The following is a 13,339-nucleotide window of genomic DNA, read 5'->3' as shown; positions in this document are numbered from 1 at the left end:
TAAATATTAAAAATTAAGAGAATATCATTCTCCATTTGTCATTCAGGATCAAAGAGCATCGAAAATTATTGCAATTACCATTGAAAAACCTAATTATATGAAGAAAATAAGAAAAGGTTAGTTTGAAATTTTCAAATACTTTATACAGGCGAGATGAGAAAAGGGATCATTTAGAAAGGAAAAGTTTATTAAACGTCCAGATAAGGACTATTTAGAAAAAAGTCCCCCCCTAGAGTCCTTTAAATAATTTTCCCAAAAATCAAAGTTGAAAAGTGGGGTATTAAATTTTGATAATGGAACGTGGACAATGTACTTTAGGGAGTAGGATAGATAGGTAACTTCGTGTTTTTTTGACAATAATAGATGTTTGGCCCACGCTTACACCACCAAAGTTAATTTGTTGATTGGTCATTTATAGTAACTCTTTGTTCCTCATGAAGCCCATGATCTAAATTACTATCTTTATTTAAGAGTCCAAGACTGATTTTAGGCCTGATTTTAACAATATCAGTAACTCCAGTGAGGACTGATTCCCACAAACTTAACGAACTAAACTAACAAGCACCTTGGAAGAAAACCAAGATCAAGATCCATATTATGGAATCGAACTTAAAGTCTTATTTTTATTTCAACCATCTACCACAGTTGGAGTCTGTTACATCGCATTCAAATTCAGATCATTCTCACTTTAAGTCCGTTTCATTAAAGCTTCTTTGGTGATCTTCACAGCTTTGAAGGAGATGGATACCATCCCCATGGTTCATCCGAGATGTACTGTGTAACCTGCTTCACGCTCAAGTAATTTTCAAGTCCCCTGTAGAAGAGTCAGAGTCGACAATAATTGTTAACGTTTGCACGGTGAAGTAAAATAAATTAATATTTTTCTGAGAAGAATTTGATCATGAATTGATACTTGGTAAGAGAATTCTGCCTCCTTACCATTCCCCTAGTTCACGTCCGAAACCACTACGTTTGTTGCCTCCCCACGGAGCTTGACAGAAGCAAGGCTGCGAGCAATTCACCCATACAATCCCGGCTTGGAGTGCCTGCAGAGTGACAATAGACGATAAATGCTTTTAAAAAGGAAACAAACAAAAAGATCTAAATTTTGCATGCTAATAGACGTATCGCAATCTGTTGGGGCACATGGTTGGAGCGTAATAGAGGTATTTTTGTGGACAAACCCTTGGATCATTGGTCCCTTGTGATTTCAATTTTAGGGCTGTTGTTCTTGTGGTCGAATTTGTATACGGATTTTAGAGGGCTTAGGTTTGACGATTTTGTGTTTAGATGGGAAGGGGTGTGCTGTATATCTAGCAATTAAGATCTTGTAACGGTTGTGCCTTGGTTGGTCATCTCGACTGACTAAGTTCCTTCTTAATAAATTGCTTTGCTTATCAAAAAAAAAAAAAAATTTGGGTCAGGTATGACTGTCAACTATACAAGTATAGATCTGAATCATACCTTTGTCACGCGCTCACACCTGTCCAGATCCTTGGAAATCACAGCAGCACCCAAGCCGTAGCTGTGAAAGAAAAATAACAAACATCACAACCAACTCTCCAAGATCAAACCCAAAGCTTAACAATCAATAAAGGTTTGGACAAATAACCGAAGGGAACAATTAACTTACTGGGTGTCATTTGCAAGTTCAATGGCTTCATCTTCAGTACTGAACTTTTTAACACACAAAACAGGACCGAAAACCTCATCTTTCCAAATTTGCATGGAAGTATCCACGTCTGTTATTATAGTTGGCTCGATAAAGAACCCTTTCTTCAAATGCTGCCATTCATTTGTGCAATCATTTGGTCATCATCACAGACTCGGTAAGAACACAGTTATTGACCATTAGAGATAATTTTACCTGGGGACGGGTCCCGCCACACAGAATTGTTGCACCTTCACTCCTAGCCGTTGATATAATCTTCATTATCTTCTCATACTGAAGCAAATGGAGAAAAAGTTAAATGGGTCCAATATAGTCTAAATGTTTGCTTAACAGTAATAAATCTGTTTGGCTCTTAGAACAAATATAGTAAGTAGAAGAAAGAAGACCTGAGGAACCGATCAAGAAACTTTCATACCTGCCCTCCACTAACAACAGGACCAAGTCTGCAACCTTCTTCAAAGGGATCTGAAATCTTGATGTTTTTGGTCCAACTGACGAGCTTCTGTAGAAATTCCTCTGCAATGCTTTCCTGAAACATTTTGAACGTAATACAGATAATACATACTTCAAAAATATAAATATAACATCCTAATGAGTACGTGAATGGTTCATACTAATCAAAAAGAAAATATCTATTGCAATGTATTGTATACCACATAAAGATGCATTATCAGTTTTTTGTTTTAAAAAAATATTCAAGAAAAAGAAGAAATAGGATTCACTCTTAAAATATTTTGGAATAGCCACCCGTTGCAACAGTAATAACTTTTTGTATCGTCAAAGACCCTCTATCCTGGAATTGTGCTCCTTCCATAGGTTCCCACATAAAGAAAAATGCAAGAATCTATAGAAGGTCTTAGTAAAAGTACCAAAAGTTCATAGATGAGTTGTGAATATGCTTTAGAGGTAGTAGTGGTTTAAGCTTCAAATGGTCTTACTCAATAGTTCCAATATGAACCAACAAAGAGTAATGTAGATGTGCATATAAAAATGTATCTAAAATCGGAACATATCCACATGTATCATCATGCATACCATCTTCTCAGCCTTCCTATATGTAGTTACGTACTAAACTGCTGACATTTTTTAGACCTTCATTATCGGTTGCATTTTCTATAGAAGCTTATATCAGAAAAATAACATAATACATACAACCTTGTCACTAGATACATGACAAAACACATAAATAAATTGATAATTCTTTGGCATAGTTTGAACTTTGAAATATGGTGTCAACTACAGGAAAATCAACTTCGGATCCACTAAGAATCTCACACCCCATTCATCCAAAAAAAATCTCACACCTCATAGCTGTGTTTGATTTCAACATTGTACACCGATGGCAGGAAATAACTGAATAATGGGGAAGGAGAGGACCATATGAAGAGAAAAATAAGGACACGTCATACTCACATGCACAAGAAGACGAGATGTTGCACTGCAGATTTGACCATTCGTCCAAAAGCAACCAAATAGGGTCCATTCGGCAGCTGTTTTATAATGAAAAAACAGAAACTAAATATGGTTGCCTTGATCCAGAGATGCTTACGCATAGTTCTATTATGGCAGGTTTTCTGAAATCTTAGCAATGCCAATAAGTAACTAAAGCCACCAAATAAATATATAGAGCGATATGAGATTGCTTTCTGGAAGCCAAAAAATGTCCATTAAAAAAAAATGGAAGGTAAAAAAAAAAAGGATCCATAATTGTTGGAGAAAATGGATACTCAAGAAAATTACAAATTACATGCCTCGTTTCACACTAACCTTTGTCAAGGTCTACATCCTCAAATACAATAATTGGACTTTTCCCACCAAGCTCCAGCGAAACAGGCTGCCATGCAATCAAGCATCAATGAGAACAGCAGGAAAAGATGTAGAACACAAACATAAATGTTACCAGAAAGAATACATCATCTTAGATGACAATGCTTTAACATACCTTGACTATTTGAGCTGCTGCAGTCATGATCTTGCTACCCGTAGCTGTACTTCCAGTAAATGCAATCTGGTTGAGAACCAATTTTACTTTATATGCGGTTGATATTGAACAATAAATGCATGACATTTTAAACAACCAGAGTCCAAGGATGACTATAACAATCAGATTTGATACAGTTTCAAGCGTACAAGATTACTAGGAAATGAACCTTGTCCACATGAGGATGAGATGCCAAAGGAGCACCAGCTTCTGGGCCTAATCCAGTCAAAATGTTTAGGACGCCAGGAGGAAGACCTACTTCTCTACATACATCAGCCAACTCCAAACAAGTACTGAAAAATGAAAATATTATGAGAAATTTGTTTGAACAAGAAACATATAATAAAATTACAAATGAAAATTTTCTGGAAAAAATGGTGTTTTAGACATACCCCACCATGTTCTGGAGAATATTTGAGATAACCTCCTATGTTTTCAACTGATGATATATCCCCCCCTTTTCATCTTCAACCTTAATAAGAATTTCTACTTAACCTTCAAACCTCAAGGCAATATAAGATTTTTGGGGAAGTAGAAAACCATGGAATTTTGGTTAGAAAAATCAATGGTTTTCTACAAAGGCTTGAGACAAGGTTGAAAACAATGGATTGAAGATAAGGTTGAAGAGTCGCCTTTGATCGTGCTTCGTTGTTGGTTGTTTTGTTTGAACTTGTGTTTTGTTTCGTTCTCTTTGTTTCTTTGGGTGGGTCCCCTCGATCCCTTTGCTTTCTTTTTTTAATAAAATTATCTTTATTGATCCAAAAAAAAAAAAAAGATAAGGTTGAATAGATTCAAAGACATTTACCATAGAGGTTAAAGATCTTGAAGATGAAGGATTTTGAGAGAAAAAAAATTAAGGGTTTTTTGGCTAGATGTTAAAGATGAGGTATTTAGGTTAGGTTATTCAGCATTGTAAGAGAAGATCGGGATCAGGGGGGGGGCATGTCATCAGTTTGGAAACACAGGGAGGTATCTCAGATATTCACCAAAATGGGGAGGGGTACGTCTGAATCACCAAAAAAAAAAAAAACAGGACAACTAAATGAAACCTTACACGGATGCCAACTCAGAGGGCTTCAATATAGCAGCACATCCAGCAGCCAAGGCTGGAGCAACTTTCCACGTGGCCATTAAAAGAGGGTAGTTCCTTCAGCCATTAAAAACTAGCTGGTTATATTTTATCAAGCATTGAGAATTCTGCCCATAAGAATTCATTAAATAAACGCATATGCAAGCAATACAGATATTTATTTCCACAATCATCAAGGGCAATTCAATAATATAACTTTTCATAAATCCATGCTGCACCAATTGTTTTATACCATTGAATTAAGATGACCACATAAACCTGTTACTGAATTAAATTTCAATCATCCACACATGTGCACATAAACCTAAATGATTAATCAACCGTCTTAAGTAATCACAGCAGAACCCAGAGTGCTCAAGCATTTAAGTTTAGCCCCACCTTGCCTAATAACTATAGTCCGAGTGCACAACATTTTAAGTATAATCCCACCTTGCCAAATAATTATAGTCTCAGCGATACACATGGCATAACTAGTCTACCCAAGAGTGTGATATTTAGTTCAGTCCTATAAAGGCGTCCATACAACAGTTCAGGTGATGCACAACTTTTAATAACAGTAACTGATGAGTGGAACCCATAACCCAGAATTCAAACTAGAACTAGATCATTATGAAAAATGACTTGCAATGCCACTAAAAAGTTCTAATGAACAGATGTCTTGTGTGGAACATAAAAGTGGGACATAACAGTGCAACACGATTGGTAATTATACAGCTCATAACGAAGGTTAAAATCCCATCAGTCGGGAGAAAAACAGAAATAATCTCAACCAAAACATTCCGAAACATTAAATGCTTTACGGTCGGCCTCAGCCAAAACCAGAATGTATCGGAAGAAACATTCTGAAATGGTACAAAACTTTAAACTAAGTAAATGATGATGAGCTGATAAAGAGACAGAAAGCTCTTAGAAAATGGGACCAGAATGCATAAAGGCATGCACGTCTACAACCTTGTATCATTACCAGGTTGTAAGATAAATGAAATTTTAAAATTTAATAGCTCTTTCTTTCCCCAAGAATCTGTAGACCAACCTATAATAGAGAAAAACTCGCATATGAAGCTTTTGTGTAGTGATGTATTTATTCAATTACTAAATTAAAAACGTGTAGATTATGTGATTTGACAACCCAAAAAAAAAAAAAAAACTAATAAATGCTCAAGGAAAGGAAACATAAGATACCAAGGAGTAATCAGTCCAACAACTCCAATCGGTTCCTTAAGAATGTGACTCTTAAATGTCTCCATAGGAAGAGAAACAGGAGCCTTCTGCTTTGAGTCTAGACCTTCTGCAAGTTCTGCATAATACTCAAAACACGCTGCAACGTCATCCTGGATGACATGAACAAGTCAATAAGACAAATATGCATAACATGTAGACTTATAAAATTCTTCCAAAGACATGGGAAACATACTATATCCCATGCTGCTTCATCCAATGGTTTTCCGCAATCAATGGCTTCTAGTTTAGCCAGCTCAGCCTTTCTTTCTGTTATCTGCATAAAATTGAAGAAAAGAAGTCCTCAGAATGTTCTAAAACAAAGGATAAAAGAAACTACAAAATTCTTAAGCTCATCATAAAAGCAAATAAATTAGCAAAGAGCGATAAAAAAATCATGCAATAAGTAGCGATCAAAATTCTTAAGCTCAAAAAATGAAAGCTTTTTCATACAAAATAGATCCTTTTCTCGCGTAGCAATCCAGATAAGCTCTGACTTTTTAGTAACTAAATGAAAAACATGTTAAAAATTCAGATTAAATCCAAAACAGTGAAACTGAAGCAAAAAAAAAATGCAGAAGCCTAGATCACAAGAATTGAAGTAAGAGGAAAAGAAAAAAGAACAATGATTAATACATAGGAATTAGGATCGAAATCCATCATAAGCTACATTAAAGCCAACAAGATCTCAACTTTCCACCCAAATTTCCTACAAAGGGTTAATAGATTCCCAAATACCTTAGCAGCAATGGCTCGCAAATACTTTCCACGAGAAGCCCCGGATGCCGAAGACCAATCTCTCCCTCTGTTCCGCGAGAGAGCTCTGCGAGCGGCATCCACCGCAATCTCTACATCTTCGGAAGTTGCAGCGGGAATATCCCCTGAAACAAGTTCACCAAGGTCAAGACTTTAGGGTTCATGAGAGTAGCCAAAATCTATTTCTTCTTTCCTTACATTACTTATCGTAGTTAATTTTCACAAAACACTATCAAATTAACATCCATTCACACTGTAACTTTTACAAAAATGGAGATTGACACTGTGTGAACAATCGAATCAGGCAATTTTAACAAGAAATTTAAATGGTTTCGTTCGATTCAAGAAGAAATCTAGGTAAAATCGAACCAATGATCTGTTCGGTGGCGGGATTGATGATTGGAATTCGATTTTTCTTTATTGGTTCTCTCCATTCGCCATCGATGAAGAGCTGACGAGAGGGTAATGGGATCGCCATGTTCGTTTCTGTGAGTGTGAGCCGAAGAACAGTAGGTAGGGTGGTGTTGGGTTTTTTACTCAATTTTATGGGTTTATTAAGGGTTTACCTGAAATCTATAACTCTAATAGACAATACAACGATGGAACCGCCTTCCTTGATCGCCACGTAATGAGGGATTTTTTTATTTAGAACAGAGAGTGCTAAATGGACGCGGCAAAACCTACGCGGTCTGTCGCGAATCATAGATCTTTTTCTTCGGGATACACTTGAGAAAAATATCGACGGTTTCATATCTTTACCACGTTAGCCACGCATACACCGATTAAGTGTCGAATCAAAACAAAATACTTTTTCTTGATTGGTGTGATCTGTCGGACATAAAATCAATTTTTCAATTTTGTTTTGGATTCTTTAGAATTTATTTTTTCCATTTCGGATGATATTAAGACGCCGCTGTACCAAAATATCTTACGTTTATTTTGACGTGTCACCTTATCATTAGTCATTAATGCCAACTAAATTTAAGATAGTACGACACATCTCACTATCTTGAGTTTGACCTCCCTAACCTATCAATAAGAGGACAATTTGTAAAAGTCTGTTGTAATTTATAATATTAACTAAGGTGATTATGAAGAAAATAGCATAATAAAAAATATTTTATAATTTTTAAAAATTAATTTAAAATTTTAGTAAAATAATTAGGTGTAACTCGCAATTTCGAATCATGATGTGGCGAAGAAGAAAAACAAGATACATAAGATGAGATAATGGGAAGGATGTTATGAAATCCTTGGGGAAGAGAACAATGGAGTCTAAAAGAGAGATGGACAAACTTGCTGCACTTGATGAAATTATGTCTATGAAATCCAGATATACATGTCTAAGTTCAGTCAAAATTTAAAAAAATTAATTTTTTTTTTCAAACTTACAACCTATAAACCCTCAATTTTATTATTTTTTTAAATAAATAAAATTGACCCTTAAAAAATTTATTTTGATTTATTTTATTTATAAATTCTAAAAAATTATTATTTAAAAAAATATATATTATTTTTAATAGATATTATTTTTATAATTTCTCCAATAATTTATAATATTAACTAAGGTGATTATAAAGTAAATGACATAGTAAAAGAATATTTTGTAATTTTTAAAACTTAATCTAAAATTTTAGTAAAACAATCAATAATGATTTTAGGAGTTTTGAAATTGTAATTTATACATTTTGACGAACATGACTTCAATAAATATTAGTAACAAGGTTAAATGCAAATGTGAGGATAATAGGATAATTTTTTGTCTTTCATATAATTTTGTTTTTTTTTATTTCTCTCTTATTTATTTATTTTTAGATGTCAAACTCTGAGGGTACGGCTGGTGGGGGGAGGCACTTAAAACTTGCTGTTCCTTTTATGGTTGTCTATTTCAATAAAAAGTTGTCTTATTATTTCTTTATAGAACTAATTATATTAAATTTCCATTCAATCATATGTGACACTTTATGACATGTACATATTAAGAAGAGTCGTGTTGGGATGACACAAGATTTACTGTGATTCTCACAATTCTCGTAATACAGGTAAAAATCATTTACGATTACGTAGATGATTTTTACTTATATCACGAGAAAATACGTTTATGATTACGTGCACATCCCACGTCAAACTTGTGAGAATTACAGTAAATACCTTGTGTCATTTCAACATTTTCCTAGAAGAAATAATTAAAGGAAAATGTTGAAGTGACATTTTAAATTGATATCAATTGAAAATATTGCTGACATGGATTTATCTATAAAATCATAGATGATTTCATCGAGATATGAATGAGAAACATTTATGTTTCTGTGCACAACAATGTCCCAAATGATGTCAATCTTATGTGTGGTTTGATTTTATAATTTTTATTAGTCATAAGATTTTGGAAAAATTACTTCTTTGAGCCTAAAAAATGGACTTCTTCATAAATACCCAATACTTTTGAACCCTGAAATAATTTCTTTCTTAATCTCCTCACCTTGACAAAATCCTTTAAGCTCTCAAAATACATTTTTCTCACCACTTTTAACTTATCTAAGTTTTTTAATGGGGACAGCAAGTTATTCGGATGATTTGTGAGGGGAATAATGAATTATACTCATAATTCTTAATATTTAGATATAATTTATGATTTTATTCCAACAATTTGTGGCAATGAATGGAAACGGACATACTCATGATTTTAAAGATTTATAATATTTGATCAGAGTGTCCATTTTGTTATAATACTATGGATGGCAATGGGGTGGGTTTGGGCTGATTTTAGCTAAATCCAGCCCCAATTACAATTATTCACCTTGAACCCGCTCCAACCCCGACTTGGGTATGATTTTTCTGATCCATCCCCCCCAAGGAGCAACTTATAAAAAAGTAAATGTTGGGGTGCCAACAAAAACTCTCTCTCATTTTTTTCCTTATATATATATTTTTTTTGGGGAATTTAAGATTTAATTCTAGCTTAATCAAAATTATAAACAATTACTGAAATTGTTTGAAAGCAAAATTATTTAAAAAAAATCTATCTAAAATAATATTTTGTAAAAAAGTAACAATTTTCGAAAAATTGTCGAAATGAATCAAATTTGATCCTTAAAGGATCAATTTAAAAAAAAAATCAAAATCAAAATTTTCACCCTTAAAGAACTGATTTTATATTTTATTTTGAAAGTCAAATATTTCGGCGGTCATTTTTTTTTAAGTCAAACTTCAGCCCTTTAAAGATCGAATTTGATTCGTTTTGACAATTTTGTAAAAATTGTTATTTTTTTACAAAATATTAATTTAAATAAATTTAAAAAAAAATTCCCTTTTTGGTTGAGATAATAATTTGAGCCCGAAACTTTGTAATTTTTGAGTGGTGTGTTTTAATCTTTAATTAGGGTATAATAAATAATTTAAGAAATTAGGGTGTAATATATTGGGGTGGGGTTGGTTAACGTGGTAGGGTATATCAAAATCATCCCTGCCCCGAAATTGAATTGATTTTTCACTTTTAATATCAAAATTGTCTCAAAATCATTTAAAATGATAAAATAAAATAAAAAACTGACCTTATAGGACAGGGCGGGGTGAGCCAAAATTGCTCTCCTTATATAATATATGTGTTTTGGATAAGGTAAATTACAATTTGACCCCTTATGTTTGGCCTAATTCTATGTTGACCCCCTGAAATTTTGACAATTGCATTTGCCTCTCCTATGACAAACGTTAATAACATGCATGTCATTTTACTATTTTACCCTCTTATTTTAACTTTTTTTTATTGAAAAAGTAAGTTTTAAAAAGATAATTAATCTGGTTGAGTGAGACTTGTTGGTGAGTTAGGGATTAGTCAGGAAAATATGATTTTATATTACGATAGTCTAAGTGCAATACACTTGGCAAAAAATAAAGTTTACCATGTAAGACCAAACATATAAATGTTCGTTTTCACTTTATCAAAAATGTAATATTTAATATAGATATTATGCTAGAGAAATTACATACAAATGACAACTTAGTATATATGATGATTAAATCATTAACAACAATCAAGTTTAAGCATTGCTTGACTAAAGGCACCCCCAAAAGACAAATAAAGGCGTGTGTGGGAATGGTACCTCAAGGAGGTACGAATGATGAAACATCTACAAATTTTCTTCATGTTAGCAGAATTCAAGTCAAGGTAGAGATTATTGTGTAAATATCTTGTATTCTATCAGTGCTACGTAAAGTTATAGGAGTGCAAGGGTCAATGCCTCCGACCCAATTTTTTTAGGGTTATGCAAAGGTAAATTGTGGAATATTTTTTTTAAGCTTTTTTTTAAGGGGGGAGGGGGTCTATTTTGGGGAGATAAATGCGTTTTAACAACTCCCGATTCTATAAATAGAATCTCTAAGACTGTAAAATATAAGAGAAAATAGTGATTGTTCTTATTCTAATTCATTAGATGTAGGTATATTATCAAACTATGTAAATCCTTATGTTTGTGTGTTTTTTTTGTCAACTTTACTATTTTATTTTGCTCAAGGTAAGGAGCCTGTGACAACAGTGGTGTTGGTGGGAGCATATAAAAATAAAGAGGAGAATTTTAAGGTTGGATTTCATTTCCTATGGGTTTAAGAGGGAAAACGAAATTCATTCTTAGCGAGACGGAAGGTAGACTTTCATTTTTCATGGAAAAAAATCAATTAAAACAATGAAAAATGCGATTTTGCATAAAAATTACTTTTTTTTTTAAATCCTACCCATTTTCCATGGGTACTTACTCTGACTCCAAAAATTAATCTCATATTTTTCTAATCATTTTTTCAGACATATAAACATTAATTAGTGATACATAAACAATTAAATTTGACAATAAAATATCCATGACCGACAATCAATCATGAATTTTTATCTAATTTGTAATAACTATAAGATCCTCATATATGCTCGTCAGACCCAGAAATTTTATTCAAGAAATTCTTTTTTAAATTTGCATCAAGTCTTTTCTGTTTAGTAACACAGCAAAGATTAATGTGCCGTGAAAAATCTTAATACGTGCGAAGAAAATGGAAAAAAAACTAGTGACTTTTCTGTGAGAAAAAATAAAATCTCTCAAGAAAATACTGGTTATGACATTCTCCATCAAACAAACGGGTGGAGATGGGAGAATATGTCCTAGAGATGCTCCTTGTAACAAATCCCTGTGTTTTTTTCCTTCCATTTAAACGTTGTTTGAGGTTGAGCAAACTAAGTTCTATGTAATATATACTATATAGAAAAAACGTCACCCATGATTCACTTGTTCCACCTTAAACAAGAACTTGTTCTGATCGTTCAATTAAAAATCACAACAAGGCACGAGAAATAATAATAAGTTATCTAAAAACCCATTTCTTTATTATTTGTAGATATAAACGAATAAAAGAATCAAATTATACATGAACAACATTAATAGAAAAAAAATGGAAAAAATAAGAGAGAGAGAGAGAGAGAGAAAGAGTCTCTTAGTGCTTTTGGGTCTTCTTGTTGTACTTGTCCTTGATCCAATGGAAACCCACAGAGGTCCCTTCCTTGACTTTCTTGAAGCCTATTGAAGCAACAGCTTTGGTTTTCTGGAATCCTTCTCCAACCTTCTTACCATAGTACTTGGTGGTCTTCTTCTTATTATTCTCAGGGACTATTTCCGGATTGCTATGCTCCCATTGGTCAGCCCATGAGGTTCCATACGAGCTGTTTGATCTCTCCATTAATGGATATATTTCTTGATCTGTGTGTGTGTGTGTGTGTGTGTGTGTGTGAGAGAGAGAGAGAGAGAGAGAGATGTTGATGGGTTAATGGGCTGAGATGGGGCATGGGTGGGGCTATTTATATTGTATAGGAGACTTAATCGTAGGGGTTTACATCAGATCACGAGTTTCCTATGTGGTTTCTGATATTAATATTTAAAGAGTCAGGTTTTCTTTGGGTTTGACTTTTGACTTTTGTTTACTTTGTTTGGTAATTTAGACATACTTCTATGAGCTGAGTTCTTGTGAATATTTAAGATAACCCTGCATTTAATTATATGGCCTCCTTGACCATTGTCTTTCATATGAGACTAATATAAAATGCCAAAAGTACCACTAACCTTCAACACCTTAAAAAAGAGAGCTTCTATTGTCACACTGACTGTTACTAATGCCACCCCAAGATATGGGATAATTCTTTAATGATTTACATATGAATTGGGGTGACATTAGCAAAAATTCGCATGACAATAGAATCTCTCTAAAAAAGCTACCCTTTGCTTTTTCTCAAAAAAGAAAATCAACTGCCTTCAACTTCTTTCGATATCTATCATGGATAAAATTTGAAATTTATTTCACAACCCTTTATTATTATTTTTTTTTTCAAGAATCAATCGTCTTGGAGGGTGTCAACTTAACTAAGTTTGTAAAAGGTTGTAGAGCAGTTGATATCATGGTTTGTGTTCAAGACCCATTAAACCCATCTTCAACTCTACTGATTACTCAGCCTTGCTTGCCTCGCCCAAAAACAAATCTATTATGTTTAACTTTTGATTGACAATATCATCAAAGAAGCCAAAAAAAAAAAAATTTCTCATTCATTTAGAAGAAAAAATAATATAAATAATCAAATCATGTATCAAATCAT

At 33.4% G+C, this 13,339-nt stretch overlaps 2 protein-coding genes across 2 annotated transcripts; both read right to left on the bottom strand.

Annotated features, from left to right (window-relative positions):
* Positions 1–595: 595 nt before the first annotated feature.
* On the bottom strand, positions 596–7,274 carry LOC147398942 (aminoaldehyde dehydrogenase 2, peroxisomal). The gene is made up of 15 exons (XM_086448314.1): positions 7,087–7,274; positions 6,700–6,842; positions 6,158–6,238; positions 5,926–6,074; positions 4,708–4,800; positions 3,823–3,946; positions 3,615–3,680; positions 3,440–3,506; positions 3,086–3,162; positions 2,088–2,201; positions 1,868–1,945; positions 1,634–1,785; positions 1,465–1,525; positions 940–1,046; positions 596–814 (listed from the first exon to the last, which is right to left on the bottom strand). The coding sequence occupies exons 1-15, from the start codon at positions 7,193–7,195 to the stop codon at positions 724–726; spliced, it is 1,512 nt and encodes a 503-aa protein (XP_086304440.1). The 5' UTR covers positions 7,196–7,274; the 3' UTR covers positions 596–723.
* Positions 7,275–12,151: 4,877 nt separating this feature from the next.
* Positions 12,152–12,495, bottom strand: LOC147398941 (uncharacterized). Its single transcript, XM_086449013.1, has one exon. It carries the CDS (start codon positions 12,430–12,432, stop codon positions 12,190–12,192), a length of 243 nt encoding a protein of 80 aa, XP_086305139.1. The 5' UTR covers positions 12,433–12,495; the 3' UTR covers positions 12,152–12,189.
* Positions 12,496–13,339: the final 844 nt, after the last annotated feature.

Source organism: Akebia trifoliata, chromosome 7 (genome assembly GCF_017979445.1).
Source record: "Akebia trifoliata isolate Shusen 1 chromosome 7, ASM1797944v1, whole genome shotgun sequence".
In the NCBI taxonomy this organism is placed as follows: Eukaryota; Viridiplantae; Streptophyta; class Magnoliopsida; order Ranunculales; family Lardizabalaceae; genus Akebia; species Akebia trifoliata.
The sequence above is the reverse complement of the archived record's forward strand: the minus strand, read 5'-3'. Positions and strand labels throughout refer to the sequence as shown.

What these genes read in the sequence shown, in the direction of transcription:
- LOC147398942 (XM_086448314.1), bottom strand. Translation starts at nt 7,195, where the DNA reads ATGGCGATCCCATTACCCTCTCGTCAGCTCTTCATCGATGGCGAATGG. An exon ending in CGCCACCGAACAGATCATTG is followed by an intron (nt 6,843 to 7,086) that starts GTTCGATTTTAC and finishes AACTTGTTTCAG; the next exon opens with GGGATATTCCCGCTGCAACT. An exon ending in CAGCAGCTCAAATAGTCAAG is followed by an intron (nt 3,507 to 3,614) that starts GTATGTTAAAGC and finishes ATTGCATGGCAG; the next exon opens with CCTGTTTCGCTGGAGCTTGG.
- LOC147398941 (XM_086449013.1), bottom strand. Translation starts at nt 12,432, where the DNA reads ATGGAGAGATCAAACAGCTCGTATGGAACCTCATGGGCTGACCAATGG.